Genomic DNA, 17664 nt, shown 5'->3' with positions numbered 1-17664 from the left:
GGAGCAGAATTTACCCTTCCTGGTTGGAGAAGGTCTCTTTTTCCTCTCACGCTGTAGTCAATATGAACCAAACGAAGCAGGTTCTCCTGCGATTTTGAGGGAGAACGACATAAAAAAGTGAGAAACAGAAATAGAACTAGAAAATGAAAATTTTTATTTCTCATATGTGGATGAGAACAAGAAAGAGCTGTTAAGAAATGAATAATAGAGATAGAAGGATTCTGTGTCTGTCTGAGAATATGTGTGTGTGTGTGTGTGTGTGTGTGTGTGTGTGTGTGTGTGTGTGTGTGTGTGTTTGGGAATGCCTCTCTGTCCCGCTGATTTCACACTGCTCTCTTTGTTTTTGGACACCTGGAACACTTTGATGACATCATATCCCCTTGCTCCTTTTTCTTTATGTATTAACAATGCACTCTCTCACAAACAGAGACAACTCACCCCGTGTTTTAGATTGTCATTAACCTGGTCTGCGACTTCTGACACGATTACCAGCGCAGCTGTTGATAAAAAGTTGCAGTTACAAGCACGATTAGTCTTTTCACAGATCAAATATGGTCAGTGTTCATCACTGTGTGACAGAGAAGACAGACAACAATACCTTGTGTGTCTTCATACTCTTTCGAATCAGGGGAGAGATTGTTTAAGTAGTCTGAAAAGAATGAGATAGAAACCACATGAAGGATAAAAAAGACTAAATTATTTTCACAGGCTCATACCTCTTATACACACTCTTGTGTCTTGTTTTGTACAGGATCCCACATACACACCCTCAAGGTTGAAATGATAACAGCCTGCCTTATACTCACGTAAAACAATTTACACCCTCACAACAAAGTCGTTTATCTTTTTAACACATTTATTCAATGTAACATTACAACTGTTTCATTCCATTCTGTGTGATTTCAAATAACTTATCAGACCAGCAAGTATCACAAACACACATACACACACACGTCTGGTTCACTAACTTTGTGGGGACTCTCCATAGACTTAATGGTTTTTATACTGTACAAACTGTATATTCTATCTCCTTACACTAACCCTACCCCTAAACCTACCCATCACACAAAACTTTCTGCATTTTTACATTTCCAAAAAAAATCATTCTGTATGATTTATAAGCTTGTGTACCCACACAGACTCATGGGGACTCGTGTCACAGTGGGGACCTTAATAGAGGTCCCCACTGTGACACGAGTCCCCATGAGTATGTGTGCATTCAGGTTGAAGTCCCCACCGGGATAGAAAAACATGTACACACACACACACACACACAGCTGTTTGCTATTTACTATTTACAATTAACTCAAACTCGAAACTTGTCATTTGCAGCTTTTGTATGGTGAAAAAACATCAATTCTAAACATAAGATTATGTCCATGAACTGTTGAGAAAGTAGTTTTATTATTTAATTACTGTATTTCCTGTGTTTTGATGCAGTTTGATAAATATAGACAAAAATTAACCTCTGTCCAGTATCTTTCTATACAGTAGATACGCATATATTTTGCATCATCCACATATACAGAACTCATCTGTGTTATTTCAATACTATTATAGTATGTTAATATTTTAAATAAGCCTTTATTTTATATTTATATTTTTAGTTTAAAGGGATAGTTCACCCAAAAAATGAAAATTTTGTCATCATTTACTCACCCTCATGTTGTTCCAAACCTGTATGAATTTCATACATTTTACACTGAAACACAAAAGAAGATATTTTGAAGAATGTTGGTAACCAAACAGTTGATGGACCCCATTGACTTCCACAGTATTTTTTTTTTTTCCATACTTTGGAAGTCAATGGCTACTGACAACCGTTTGATTACAGACATTATTTAAAATATCTTCTTTTGTGTTCAGCAGAAGAAAGAAATTCATACACCAAAAATTATATTGTGAACGCTAAGCGAACCAGGACTAAATGTATCATGTTCTTTTTAGGTCTGAAGCAAAAGTACAGAGAACTGAACAAGAAGTGTGAACACCATTTTTTATTTTTTTTTTTCTAATATTTACGGAACCCCACAAATGCATGCGGGGGAAACAATATGTATATCGTGGCCACATTGTAATAATTCGTTCCTTTGTTTTAGTTAAATTAAAATGAGGGTACAAATGAGTTTAACGTGGTCACAATTTACTAAAATGAGAGCACAGATTCCTAATTCATGGCCACAATTTTACTAAATTAAGAGAACAAATTCTTAATGAGTGTCCATGATATATATATATTTCTCTGTATGTTATGTGCAGGGCTCCGTAAATACTTATATTTTATTTCAGCTTTGTTTTAATAAAAAATGAAAAAGTCCCTGAAAAGGGACTGAATGTGTTAACGTATTAACTGCGCAAAAAATATCATCAGGACTAAATATTTGAATCACAGGTGTTCACCTGTGAGCAGCATGCGGTACTGGAGCACACGCACAATGACCCGCATCAGCTGGTGTTTCAGAGGAACATGAACACCTTCGGCATTCTCCGTCTGGAAGACACAAAAACACATGCAAATGAGAAATGGCACATGAAACACAATATACAATGTGTGTAAACATATTATAACTGAAAATCACAATCACAAACACGCACAATCATACACAAACGAGAGGTATGTCACCTTTGCTCTCTTTTCGCCCACAAGATACAGTATTATAGATCACAATGGCCCCACTTAGAAAAGCCCATTTCAAGGTTATTCATTGACCTTCCCTTTCCCCTTACACAAAAACCTGAGTACGCCTCATTCCATCCAATTCCAACCCAATTATATCAATCACTGGGAGAAAAAGTGAACAAGTGAATCAGTCAAACACGCAGTGAGAAGAAATCAATCAAGGCCTAATTGACTTTGACACGTCATTGTTCATGCGAGCTCTGAGGAGCCTTAGGGGACATGAGAGGTCAGTAGAGGGCAGATAGGGCAAATAACTTTAGACTTCTGGACATCCAGAGACATGGGACAATGCTTGAGATCTTCAACGAGAAAAGGGGAACAGAAATGCCGTAAACGACCTTGTGTGAGGAGTGTGAACGGAGGGAGTAGTGGCTTCAAGATAAAGGAACAGACAGCGACTGTCCAGTTTGAACACCTGCCACAACATCATTCCCACAACACCTCTGATAGACACCATTATCTCTTTCACACCAGCTCTCTCAGTTTCCCTGTGTCTCTACCTGCATTATAACCTTCATCATCATCATCATAATTCACATGTTCTATCCATTACATTCCTCATTTCTCTTCACACTGCAGTTTTTCTATTACATGTAACACAGATCTGTTATTTGGATGATAATGTGAACATCAAAAATATTCAGATATTAAATAAAACATATTTTATAAAATATTTAATGTTTAAAATATTCCGTAAATTCCACTGTAAAGTGATTTGTTTAAAATCCATAGAGATGCAAGTTACATTGGTGTTGGAGTTAAAAGTTAATGATAATGCACAAACTTATAATTTCATATAGCCTAATATAGTAAGGGTGATCAGAGCGCAACATTTTAATTCAATATAATATTTTCAATGTCCATATAAGATATTCAATTGAACAGAAATCACATTTATTTATATTGCGCTTTATACAATACAACAATGGTGACAAAATATTATTATTATAATAATAAAATGTAATATTATTTAAAATAAAATAAAATAATTAAATAAAATTAAATAATTGGGGTGAATAAAAACTAAATTATGGTAAATTCTATTCAATTTATTATTTTATAAACTATTACATTGAGTAAATGATAAAATAAAATACAAATAAAATATTTAATATTAAAGTATTCAGTTATAAATAAAATGTCTTATTTTATAAAATATTAATTTATTCAAAATATTCAGTAAATTGCACTATTATGAAGTATATTATACAGATACTGATACTGATGCACTAAATCTATATTAGCAGATATATTGATGTATTATATCTATCTATCTATCTATATCTATATATATATCTATATATAGATATATCTATATATATATATATATATATATATATATATATATATATATATATAGATAGATAGATAGTAATAGTTAAAAATGTCATGCTAATGCACAGACTTATAATATGATAATATGCCATCATATTAAAAGATTATGAAACGTGTTGATGATGTTATGTTGAGGAGTGATTTTTTTTAACCACATTTAAAATGATTTGAGCAGAAAGTCTACATTAGGCACTTTAAGGTTTTTGTGTGAATGTAGCCTCTCACTCTTCAACTCTAAATATCATTGCACCTGTCTTCCATGATCTAATTACTTCCTCTATGTACCGTTTCTTCACTGCAGTGAGCCTCATCCTGACCATAAAGCCTGTCAGATTCCAGTGTTTAAGCACAACATGGCTCCATTGTTGAAGGCAGCAGACCTAATGAACAGCCTCACGCTGAATACTTGCACCAAACTGCAATCCAATTGACATTTGTGCTGAAGAAGTGGCCAGTCTTTGTGTATGTGTGCAAGGGTAGATATTTAGTGTTAGCTCTCCAGTCGTGTTGGGATACAGCCAAGAGAGGGAACAGTTGCTTGTGTCAGAGAACAGACAGGCTACACAAATCAGGCGCTGGTCCGGCTGAAGCAGCGCCTGTGTGGATGATCTGATTTAATTGAGGGTTGTTTAAGAAGACTGCTTGGCTAATTAGCTTTTTTCCCCCTCATTGCCCAAATGCCAGATGAGTGTGCATGTGTGTCAGTGTCTTGTTCTGTCTTTATCTTGTCCTTTCCACCTGTACAATTTAGGAGCAACACTGTGTAATAGTGATACATGCACACAGAAATACCATGCTTGCTCATAGTGGCTATATGTTATCATATTGAGTTTGAGCCAAGTGGATTTTGATTGCATCTTCCAAAAATACTATATAAATATATACCACCAGTCAAAGTTGTTGTTGAAAGAAGTCTTTTATGCTCATCAAGGCTGCATTTATTTGATCAAAATACAGTCAAAACAAAATGAAATACTATGACCAGTTAAAAGAAGTTTATTTTAAAATGTAATATGTTCCTGTGATGCCAGGAATAGCAGGAAAGCTTTACACATTAAATTGATCAAAAGTGACTGTAAAGATATTTATAATGTTACAAAAGATGTCTATTTCAATAATAAATGGTGTTCTTTTGAATCTATTCATCAAAGTATAATGAACAAAATGTATCATGGTTTCGACAAAAATATTTAGTTCTGTGGGAGGCGCACCGTCCTTCACCTGGGGGGATATGCACAGATATCCGTATTAATCATAAAATCATATTACTTGATTATCATTGTTATTTTTTGGAGGATTTGGAGGAGAGGAGAGTGGGGTGAGGAGAGAAAGGGTATAAGATGTTAAATTACTGAATACCTTAAAACACTCAACACCCCCAAAGGATAAATATTTCAAATTATAAGGTCTTTCTTTTCTTTTCTTTCTTTACCTTTTTTTCCTTTCTTTTTTTCTCCTCGACTATTCTTATACTGTTGTTTATCTGTGTTTTTTTGTGTGGTTTTTTTTTTGGTCGATATGTGTATTTTGTAAAATTTCTGAATGTATATACAGTATATATTAAGTGGCAAAAACTGATTTCAACATTATTCCATTATTAATTATTGAGCATTGATAATAATTGATAACTGAGCACAGATCAATATATTTCAATAATTTCTGAAAGATTATGTGACACTGAAGACTGTAATAAAGGCTGCTAAAAATGTTGATATAGAAAACTTTTCTTTTAAATTGTAATAATACTTCGCAATATCACTGTTTTGTATTTTTTATCAAGAAAATGCAGTCTTGATGAGCATATGAGACTTCTAAAAATCCTAATTATTCCAATCTTTTGACTGGTAGTATAGTATAGTATATTAGTTGGATGGATGACGATGGATGGATGGATGGATGGATGACGATGGATGGATGGATGGATGGATTGGTGGATGGATAGATGAATAGATAGATCTGAATCTATCTGAGTTTACACTCCCACAATTAAGTCACACCTTCTGCAGATCATTTATTATAAACTGAAGGGCTAAAAGGACATGGTATGAAAATGCTGTATAATGTTGAATATAAACATGAAGCTTGCAAAACAATCTCCTCTCTCCCTCTCCCTCTCTCTCTCTCAGAGCACCCCACCTTCGTCTCCTTCCTTCTTACACATTCTGCACCCCCCCCCCCCCCCCAGATACTTATGAACACACACACACACGTTTGTGGTGAAAACCCCTCGTAAACAGTCTAGCTGAACAGGGTTTAATCCTATCAGACCACAGCAGTGATCAGATCAGCTACTGTTGATACTTCATCTCTGTCATCAACCCAGCACGCACACGCACACACAAAATAAGATTACACAAGCTCGGATCCAGAGAAGAGAATTCCTAATACATCCTCTATCCTCAATGCATCCACTATCCTTTATCAAAAAGCTAAAATGCTGCTAATACAAAATGCCACACAAGTGAAACCAATGTGGTAAATTCTACAGTACAAGATAAATATAATAGATAGAATTACAGTGAGGAAAATAAGTATTTGAACACCCTGCTATTTTGCAAGTTCTCCCACTTGGAAATTGTCTGAAATTGTCATCGTAGGTGCATGTCCACTGTGAGAGACATAATCTAAAAAAAAAAATCCAGAAATCACAATATATGATTTTTTAACTATTTATTTGTATGATACAGCTGCAAATAAGTATTTGAACACCTGTCTATCAGCTAGAATTCTGACCCTCAAAGACCTGTTCGTCTGCCTTTAAAATGTCCACCTCCACTCCATTTATTATCCTAAATTAGATGCACCTGTTTGAGGTCGTTAGCTGCATAAAGACACCTGTCCACCCCATACAATCAGTAAGAATCCAACTACTAACATGGCCAAGACCAAAGAGCTGTCCAAAGACACTAGAGACAAAATTGTACACCTCCACAAGGCTGGAAAGGGCTACGGGGAAATTGCCAAGCAGCTTGATGAAAAAAGGTCCACTGTTGGAGCAATCATTAGAAAATGGAAGAAGCTAAACATGACTGTCAATCTCCCTCGGACTGGGGCTCCATGCAAGATCTCACCTCGTGGGGTCTCAATGATCCTAAGAAAGGTGAGAAATCAGCCCAGAACTACACGGGAGGAGCTGGTCAATGACCTGAAAAGAGCTTGGACCACCGTTTCCAAGGTTACTGTTAGTAATACACTAAGACGTCATGGTTTGAAATCATGCATGGCACGGAAGGTTCCCCTGCTTAAACCAGCACGTCAAGGCCCGTCTTAAGTTTGCCAATGACCATTTGGATGATCCAGAGGAGTCATGGGAGAAAGTCATGTGGTCAGATGAGACCAAAATAGAACTTTTTGGTCATAATTCCACTAAACGTGTTTGGAGGAAGAAGAATGATGAGTACCATCCCAAGAACACCATTTTCTTGACCCCTCCATGATTTCTAAGTGGGAGAACTTGCAAAATAGCAGGGTGTTCAAATACTTATTTTCCTCACTGTATATATATATATATATATATATATATATATATATATATATATATATATATGCACAAAAACTATTATTTTTAATCTTTATTCTGACCCTCTGTCTGAAATGATCTGTTTCGTGTTTGTGAAGGAGCGGCTCCTTTAGGGCTTGTCAATAAAAGGCCACTGTTATGATTGGCTAACGTCATTGCATAGGAAACAGTATCAACAAGTGCTTTGAAAACATTATCCATATAAAACTGTAATTTAAAGACAAAGCATGGTTTGTTAATGGTTGAGTTCGCTGCTTCATCTTTCTACAAAATGTTCTTTGCAAACTATCCATTACACTATGCAGTCATGTCGTTTAAAATAAAGAAGGCGTTTTAAGCTATAAAACTTGCAGGTAGTTTTAATGGTAAAAGACCTCATATGTCAAAAGATCAAGGCAAATTTCAGCAACTTTAAGTTATCTTTATAGTTATCATCCTTGGTGTGAACAGGCCTTAAATCAGGCATCATTTTTTAAAAAGAATAATTTAATTTCTAATTTCTTTCTTTTTGGGTGAAATGTGATGCAGACATATTCTTAACTAAATATTCAAAATATTCTAAAGAGCTGATATGCAGTTCTGACAATGGTGGTATACAGGATACTGTTAAAGTCAAGCAGGCGATTAAACTCCTGACTTGTACACCTTCAGGTCCCAATCAATAAAACAAATGCATCTCCTCCCATTAAATGAGCCGAGAGAAGCATCAAGGCACAGATTGGTGAATAAAACAAGTCAGCAGTGGCTAGAATAATGGTTGGCAGGTTAAGAGAAATGTAAGGAAAAGCCTACCTTGTTGTTCACTTGTGTGTTTGCACAGTGGTTCAACACTGAGAGTCAGCTCTATTGGTTTCATTAGTGCAGAGTGACCAGAGGCAACCAGTGATGCTCAGTACATACATCACCCAGTCAAAGCCTATAAGCGTTACTGCAGCATTACTGACCAGGACTCACAGAGGACTGAGTGAGCACATTTTACACCCAGAAATGAATTACATTGTGTTGAAAAGAATAATATGTGCGGTTATAGGCAAAAATGACATCTTAATCTCGTTTCATTACTCTGGGGTTATTTGGATCATAAGCCTCTGCTATTGATTGTGAAGCCACTCGAGAAACCCATGGCAGGCTGTCACACATTATTAAAGATGCAATCCTTGATCTAAAAAATATAAAACAGACCTCAACTCATTTCACAAACGTATGAGCGTGTGAGCAGGCTCAATTCATGAGTATAAGAAAATAATCTACCCAGATTTTTACTTTTCAGTGAGAAAAGCTGATGACAACGCACACATTTAAAGGACCTTTGGCTAAATCAGCCTTTCTTTATCCCTTTCCTGATCTCTCCCTGCTATACATTGAGGGTCCAATTTTGAGTCTACCACCCAAGGAGGCTTCTCTGAATACAGATGCTCATGCATATTAATGAGCGAGGGCAGCTGGCTTCCTGTCGTTGATGATCCCGATCACCACTGAAATGTGTGGTCAGTGACTCCACCAATTAAATGAATCAGCGGAGCCCCTGTCATGAATATTGCTGGCACAGTGAACTGATTGTGTCCTTAATACACTCCAGGTACCAAAACTGCGGCAGTCGATGCTACTGGATTTCGTGATTCTCAACTATTTCCATCAAAAAGTAATTTGCTATTGAACGCATTATTTAATAAAAATATTATTAAGGGATAATAACACATATTATGTTTATATTTATATTGTTAATACATTTGTTTGTATATAAATACAATCTATATAAAAAAATCTATATATATAATGACAAATATTATATAATTAAATTCAATTAAATATCAAATAGATAAATTAAAGAAAATATGCATACAAGTGCTCAAAAATCAACTAGACAGTGAATCTGAAACACAGTCTAGTACCACCAATACTGAAGAAGAAAAAATACATCAAATTTTTTATTTTATTTTAGTAAAGCATCTCTAGCAGGTTCTCATTACCACGATCGACACCACAATCAAATACCATTTCTGGATCAAGTCAGAGGATTATATGTTTGTTTCGGAGCATTTTGTTTGGTAAATGAAGAACAGTGTAATGGATAGTTTGCAAAGAACACTTTGTAAAAAGATGAAGCAGCGAACTGATCTTACAGCAGCTGCATCACAAACCATGCTTTGTCTTTAAATGACTGTTTTATATGGATAATGTTTTCAAAACACTTGTTGGTACTGTTTCCTATGCAACGACATTAGCGAATCATAACAGTGGCCTTTTACTGGCAAGCCTTAAAGCAGGGGTTCCCAAACTTTTCCATTCCAGGACCCACCTAGACAAGAATAATCTATCTCAAGATAATAATTTTAAAGCATGAATGTGGGGTGGGGTGGGGTGGGAGGCGTTAGATCTCTTTAGAGCAGTTTTTTTCCTTGTCAAAGTTTGAATGACATAAGTTTAATTGCAAACTTATGGTACACTATCAACATTTTTGATAATTAAAATAGCAGATGTGTAGAATACTGAGTAGTTTACACAGACATGGCAGAACAAATTTAAAAAAATGAAAAAGATTAATCTTAACCAAAGGTTTGATATGACAAAAAATAAGATTATAAAAAAACTAATAGACTAATAATTTTATCTGACAGTAGGCCCAGGACCTAGAATTTCAATACTAATATTTATGCCGCGAGTGTTGTTAAACTCATTGTGTTGTTCAGCGCAGAAAACGCTTTCGTGCTCGTGTGTGTACATGTGAAATACTTTTTACATAAATATTTTCCTTATGTGTTGGTAGGTAGCAAAATGCATGCGAGGGAACACAAACAACGCACTCTTACGACAACCATATCTCTGAAAGACAACAGCGCTGCGTTGAACAGACGACAGAAATGAGTGCATTTCTCAAAAGCACCGTATGCCGTAGATCGTAGAATCATTGCCACCAATGGCCTCTACGATCAACTTAGCTCACGATGCTTTTGGGAAACGCAGCCCAGACCTGAATCAGCCTTTCGTGACATTTGAATTCTCTGGTGTAATACGATCTCATGCAGAATGCAGAGCAGTGATTGGAGTAAACGAGTTTCTTCTTGTTAATAATGCGCACCGAACTGCTTAATGAACCGAGCCGCTCTGAGACGCTGAAAACCCACCTCTTCCCAATCTGCAACCCACAGTTTGAACAATCTTTTTATATATATATATATATATATATATATATATATATATATATATATATATATATATATATATAACTTTATAACAAATAAATGTGGCATAACATCATCCCACCCAGTCTTTTCAACTGAAAGATAAACTGAAATGAACTGTGACAAAGGAATCATCCAATTGTGATTAATTCCCAAACAAACTCACAAAATTCCAACATTTTCATCTCAGAACTCACCTCAAACTGTTTTACCACATCCTCAAAAGCTTTACTCTGTCTACAGCTCTCCTCCAGCAGTGACATGCTGCGGTCATAGTCTGAGATGTAGGTCGCAAATGCTGAAAACTCAGCCCGGCGCGTTAATATGACATCAACCACTGACGGGCTGTCCTCCCTGAAGATGAATGGGAAACAACGAGAACTTTTCAGAGGGCATCCAAGGACATTCATGATGGCATTATAATGGATTGTGCTACTGCAACATCACATGTACTGCTATGAAAGAAATAAGAGATCTGTGTGTGTAAGCAAGCAAGAACACATCAGCTTGTCTAGTGGCGTGCAGTGGTGTTCTGAAATGAGTCCTCAGTTTTTTTTAACAAATCAAATGTAACTTTAGGACCAGTTACACTTCATGTATCACATTTTCCTGATTAAATAAACACTACATAAAAATTGTTTTACATTTAACAATGTAATGAATGTTCTATTTATTAAAACCAAGTATAAATCTTATTTTGTAAATTGTATTTAATATTTTTATATTTATTCCAAAATAATATATAAAGGCAGTGACAATTTAAACACGTTTTGAGGAGGCACTGCCTCCTCTGAGGAAACGTCTTTATTAGCATGTGGCTCAGGTGGGAGATGCATACAGTAGATGTGGAGTGCATGCATTAGCACCTTGTAAATGATGCACATGTTATATATAACATAAGTATGGACTTTTTATGGATTGCCATGCTATAAAATATGTGCATAAGCATGTGTAGATTTCGTGTATGTTGATGTGCATTAGTATAGTGTGCATCAGTGTAAAGTGCTTGAGTGTTCTCACCACTGTTTAATGCGGGTCTCCAGCTCATTGAGGATCTCATTGTGCAGATGGTAGGCCTGAGGAAGTGTGCTCATGATCTCGTCCAGCTTCACATTTTCTAACAGAGGTTCCTCATCATCTCCTATTGCTGACTCCACTGCTCCCCTGAAGTCCTGTAGAAAAAGTGGGTTGATGTGAGGAATCAAATATCAAAAATTTCAAAAAATGTTTTAATAATTATTAAATGTTTTGGCTGCCAATAAAAGTGTACTAGTGACATAATCGGTCATGTTTAAATGCATTCCACAGGATTCTGTATTCCAATTTCCCAGAAAAAAAACACAGTGGGAAAAGAAAAAGTTGAAAAAAAATGCAGAGAACTTCTGTCTGGATTAGCCTCAGACACAAGGATGATGACAGATATTGAAGAAGAACAAATGGGATGTTTATTGTAAGAATCAGCAGGTACAAAATCCAATGCAGGTAAGAACTGAAGAGATGGTTAATTAGCAACAATTGAGACTGATGATACCTGGTTTTGTCTTAGGGTGCTTTCACACTGTGTTTGCTGTGGTCCGAGCGCGATTATTCCCAGCGCCCCCCCCGCAGCGTTGGTCTGTTTTCACACTCAACTTGATTCTATCGAATTCTTGATTCACGGTTCGAGTGCAACCAAAATCAGACCACTTCCTCCAGGTAGTCTTGGGTTCGGTACCCCAGTGCGCACCCGGGTCCGCATGACAGCGTTCACATTAGCGATTTTTCATGCGAACCGTGCCCCATTCTGAACTAAACTGCCAGTGTGAAAGCACCCTTAAAGAGTTGCCAGGCACACACATACACAAACACAGCAGACAAGAAAAGGAGATGACTTGGATGACTGAGAGATTACTTTGAATCGACTTAGAGCAAGGTAATAGCGTTGCTGTTGCAGAAGATCACAGAAGCTTAAGGTAGTATTTCCAGGTAAGTTTCCAGGACAACAATTGATGGTGTGTGTACGTGTGCTTTAGTACTGGTCATGAGGGCTGATGAGTGGCAGGTGTGCGTGGTTAGTACTCTGTTGACTGTGAAGGCTGAGTGAGTGAGGTAGAGCCTGGCGTGCTCGTGACAACTATACCATCTCCCTTAGGCTTCCGTGCAAATACATCAAATAATCTGTACTTGTCCTCTCCTGCCTCTGAATTGAACTCTGACCACATTCATCCCTCAGGATTAGCTTCCAAAACTGGATTGAGCTCCAAGCAGCCTGCGCACGAGCTTCCAGCTTTGACACAATCTTTGCCCACATACCACCCGTCAGGGGAACATGTTATTAGTTTCTGCTGAATATATTTGTTTTGGCCATAACAGACAGTTGAATTGAGCGGTCATAAGATGGCCTGTTCGGGTCCACTAGCCTGATGGCTCAGGATCCATAGAGGATTTATTTACTTGTCCCATTACACATACACACAGGGTTGCCAACTCTCACGCATCTCGCGTGACAGTCACGCATTCAGCCTCAATCTCACGCTCTCACGCTCAACAAAGAAATCTCACGCAAAAATAGACATTCTTCTGTGCTGTATTTTTTTTTTCACTCATGTGCACTAAATTTCAGAATTACTATAAACAATTCAGGCTCTTAACTACTGGATGGACCACTAGTTATGGCGCAAATTAGTTAAAAATCTCCCAGAACCTAGAGCGAGCACGCATGCGAGACAGAGACTGTCGTCCAAACCAACCGATAGCGCGCGCACGCACGGCAGAGAGGGAAAGTCTTACAACTGCGCATTTTATCAGTTGCGGCGCCTTCATCTATAGGCTACACTGCAGCACGACGTATATTCACATCAAATGTTAACGCAGAGGAACGGGACACTACAGTTCACAAAAGTTCATTATTTGCATGTGCTTTAAAGCCTTGCCGGTTAAACATCGTGAGCTTAGAATTATAAGGTTCTATCTCCAGTTTTGGTCGAAATTGAGTTTTTGACATAATCTGATCCATTAGGTGTTTATTAATGCCTGTGTGGTGTTATTTTTGTAAAAAAAATATTTTGTTAGTAGGCCCTAGTTATTAATAAAATAAAAAGGTTCCATCTCACAAAACATAAACCGAGTTGCATACTTTGATGCTCAATATCCCAGAACTACCCTAAACGGAGATAGAACCTTATAATTCTAAGCTCACGACATGTCATTCGCTGCTGATGCGCTGTTCAAATATGCGCTTTACTGAGCGCGTACACTCGACGCGCACATGCACTAAAAGCCTGTTACTGGACTACAAGTAATCTTTTGATTCTTATATTGCGCTAATACTGTCAAATACAGACAATGTTTACATAAACAAAGTTGGTTATGTCTAAAGTGAAAGCAAACAGAGAAAATTAATTAAAATCTGCTTGTCATGCGTGTATATTAGACGCGTCGCGTGCAGTTCTTAAAGAGACAGTAGCCCTAATAATAAACATGCTGCCGCTTGTTCTTAAAGAGATAGTTCACCCAAAACCAAAAAGTTGCTGGTCCCCATTGACATACAAAGTAGGAAAAAAATATACTATGGAAGTCACAGGGGTACATCAACTGTTTGGTTACTGACATTCTTCAACAGAAGAAAGAAACTTATTCAGGTTTAAAACAACTTAAGAGAGTAAATTATGACTTTTTGGGGGGAGAACTATGCCATTAATGTTAATAAAACAACAAAACACACAGAGGAAATCATTCACTGCTCTTGACTGAGAACTTTAAGTCTGTTGTGTTTTATTTTCATATTTGTCCATATAATTACTTCTTCAATTCTACTGTTAAATACACCTATAGCTGAAAAAATAAAGCACTGTTTATTTAATTTGTATATTAAGTTGTGTATGTGTAATATGTATCTCTGTTCTTAATTTTTAATAACAAAGAAAATAGTGACAAAGATTTTATCTTCGCCACTTTGACCTAAATGTCTGCCATTCTTTTTTATTTGATATTTTGTTACCTATATTTTGTTATAAGGCTTTGTTTTTAAAATAGGGACATTAGTTTGGCTGTAATGCTCAGTCACATGCAAAATAGTAAAACCAACTTGAAAAAGAATCATGATAAAATCGTGATTTTTTCTGAAAAAAAATAAAAAATTGTGATATTATTGCCATATCGCCCACCCCAGGTGTAAAAAAGTGCCTAGATGTGCTTAGATGCTAAAAATTTGTTATTTTTGATCATTATATCACACTACAGTTAAACATAATGAAACATTAATTTGAATTGAAATTGTTTTATTAGCTTAGCTAATATTATTTATTAGCTTTTTCTAGAGATTTCATTGGTGAAAAATGACTTGAAATAATACTGAAAATAGGTTAAGATGAATGTTAAAGGTGTGCCCCCTAAAAGCACAAGTGGCCCCTGCCTGGCCCCCCCCCAGTTACCCCCCCCCCCCCCCCCCCCCCCCCCGTCGGAGAAGTCTCACTCCGAGCTAAACTGAAAAGTTGGCAACCCTGTACACATGTCATGTACCTTATGAATTGCTCTGAAAAAATCTACTCTGAAATGTCTTCACAGGCAAAGCCATGAGGGAATGTGTGTTCGTTATGAGGAAAGTGATGGCATAAAACAAAATCCATCATGAATGCGCACACAGACGTGTAAGCGGTCATGCTGGGAGGTGATACACTAAAATTCCTTCCTGAGCTTCACAAATGAATCAATGTGTATCGATCGCAGCCGTGTCGGCATTTGTCAATGCTCTCATAAATAACTCAGTGCTGTTATACAGTACTCCTAGGTGCTATGAAACTTGTTTCCTCCGATAGCATCTCAATAGCTGAAACTCCCTGACAACTTTCCAAATGTTCATTGTAATGAAATTGCTCTGTTTTACAGTTGCCTTCTTAAGACTCATTACACTTTTATTGCTTTCTCACAGTTCAGCTAGTGTCTGATGCTTAATGACACAGGAATGAATTGGCCGGTGGGAGATACTTGTCTTATTGTACTTGTTTATGCTTCTGCATGCTTTTCATTTCAGAAAAAATTAAGCAAGCTGCAATTTCTCAGTCTCTTGCCTATTCGCATGCCTAGAAACCCGCACTACAATTAAGAGCATAACTTCCCATTAGGGACAGGTTTTGGAAATTCTTTGTATTTTGGTGTTATTCAATATCAAACAATGGAACAATAGGCCATGTTCTGTCCTGTAGCGTTCTGATAGAGGACGCTTTCCCTTTCAGAGTACACAAAACAAAGTGAGTGATAGAGAGAAAAAATTATATATACATAAAAAGGGGGAAACAAATGACAGGCTAAGCAAACCAAGAAAATATTTTTACTTAGGTGTCGCTCTTTGTCTCAGATGTTTCTCCTAAAATTTGTAATGAGAAATAAAAAAATAAAAACATGACAACCACTGACAGAGTAGGTGTATGTAGCTCTAAGATGAATTTAGACAACATAGGACAGATAATTTGGTCTTGAAAAAATATGATGAGAAATGTTTGAATTCATGTTGAAATCTCCGCTTAATAGCTTTTAAAGAGGGATTATAACAGATCATAAATTTTGCATTTTCTGTAGAATAGTAATGAAAACAAATTATTTTACAATTATTTTAAAATGAACTCAAATGAACCCTTCAACATCTATACACTACAGTTCAAAAGTTTATGGTTAGTAATATTTTTTATTAGAAATAAATTAATACTTTTTTTTCAGCAAGGATGCTGAATAAAGAAAATAAAATAAAAATATACATATATATATTTATATATATATTTTAAGCTATTGTTGTGTTCATGAGAAGAATTGTACATTGTTGAATACTACAACAAGTGTTGTGTAATGACGTAATGTGGGTGAAGTTTGCTACTCCTGTCTCGTGGGCTTCATTGTTTTATAAATCCTCCTGACAGATACCTCAGCTATTTTTCTCAGGAGAAAAATTTAAGAAGGAGGAGACTAAAGGAAAATTCTCCATTTGATCTTACTGCTTTTAAATAGAAACAAATGATATATTATAGAGATCTCATATGTCAGCTTTCTTTTACAGATGGAATGCATTCGCTTTATTTGTGCTATTTTGCTTTGTTACCTCAGCCTCTTCATCTATAGGACCAAAAAGTATTTTCCCGCAATTTTAAGAGATGTATGCTGAACCTAAACTGCACAAATCCCCATGCAACAGTGGGGAAGGTAACACCCTCAAAGTCGCCGTTGACAGCAGCCAAACACTGATTTAATGATGCCATATAGTGAACAGAAAATCAAGGTGACTCAGATCCTCAAACTCATTAACATTCAGAACAGAACAGGGAGAGTGATTAATGACATCTTTATCTTTTCCACGTACCCACTAATTGTTAAATGCAGTATAAATATTTATAGCACATCAATATCAAACTAAACATTCTCCCAAGTGAAAGCTAGGCATGAAATAATACTGCAGAACTTGCTCTGATGGGCCTATTCATTCGGCTCCATTCAAAATCCATCCCGCTTATGCTGCTCAATGCAAATCTACAGCATTATGTACGAATAGGGGAACTATAATTACAGTTCTACTGTAATACAATACACCATATGCATACAAGACACACAGGCATGTATATGATTAGCATTCTTTAGTCGTTAATAGGACAGCGATTCTATTGACTATGGCTTATTTTATTCAAATGAGGCAATTAAAATGGTGAATATGAAGTATAGTAATTTACATGAGGTGCGGCGTATGAAGTTCCCGCTGGATTGTGTTAAATTGCTCCTTCAGCCCCGCCTCGACTTGATAATTAGGATACATATTGTATTAATCATGAAAACATAAGCGCTAAATCTGGTTATGAGGTAACAGTCTAGAGGACAATGTTTAAAACAATAGGTTTTTTTCTGGCTAATTCCATCACTCTCACTGACTCTGCAAGCCATGCACAAATCTGCAAGCCCTAGAGAACCAGGTTAGAAAGACACTTTGG

The 17664-nt window shown here is 36.5% G+C and overlaps 1 protein-coding gene across 2 annotated transcripts in view; it reads right to left on the bottom strand.

The window, feature by feature from the left end:
• The window catches only part of fgd5a (FYVE, RhoGEF and PH domain containing 5a), a 52434-nt gene that overhangs the window by 18039 nt on the left and 16731 nt on the right, over window positions 1-17664 (bottom strand). For both annotated transcript variants that reach the window (XM_084101145.1, XM_084101146.1), the window contains exons 6-11: window positions 11738-11889; window positions 10915-11071; window positions 2401-2491; window positions 599-649; window positions 439-497; window positions 15-86 (exon numbers count right to left, since the gene is read on the bottom strand). In XM_084101145.1, coding sequence (XP_083957271.1) covers window positions 15-86; window positions 439-497; window positions 599-649; window positions 2401-2491; window positions 10915-11071; window positions 11738-11889 — 582 coding nt within the window. The remainder of the gene's footprint in view (window positions 1-14; window positions 87-438; window positions 498-598; window positions 650-2400; window positions 2492-10914; window positions 11072-11737; window positions 11890-17664) is intronic.

The sequence above is a fragment of the Abramis brama genome (genome assembly GCF_963993115.1).
Source record: "Abramis brama genome assembly, chromosome: 23".
In the NCBI taxonomy this organism is placed as follows: Eukaryota; Metazoa; Chordata; class Actinopteri; order Cypriniformes; family Leuciscidae; genus Abramis; species Abramis brama.
The sequence above is the reverse complement of the archived record's forward strand: the minus strand, read 5'-3'. Positions and strand labels throughout refer to the sequence as shown.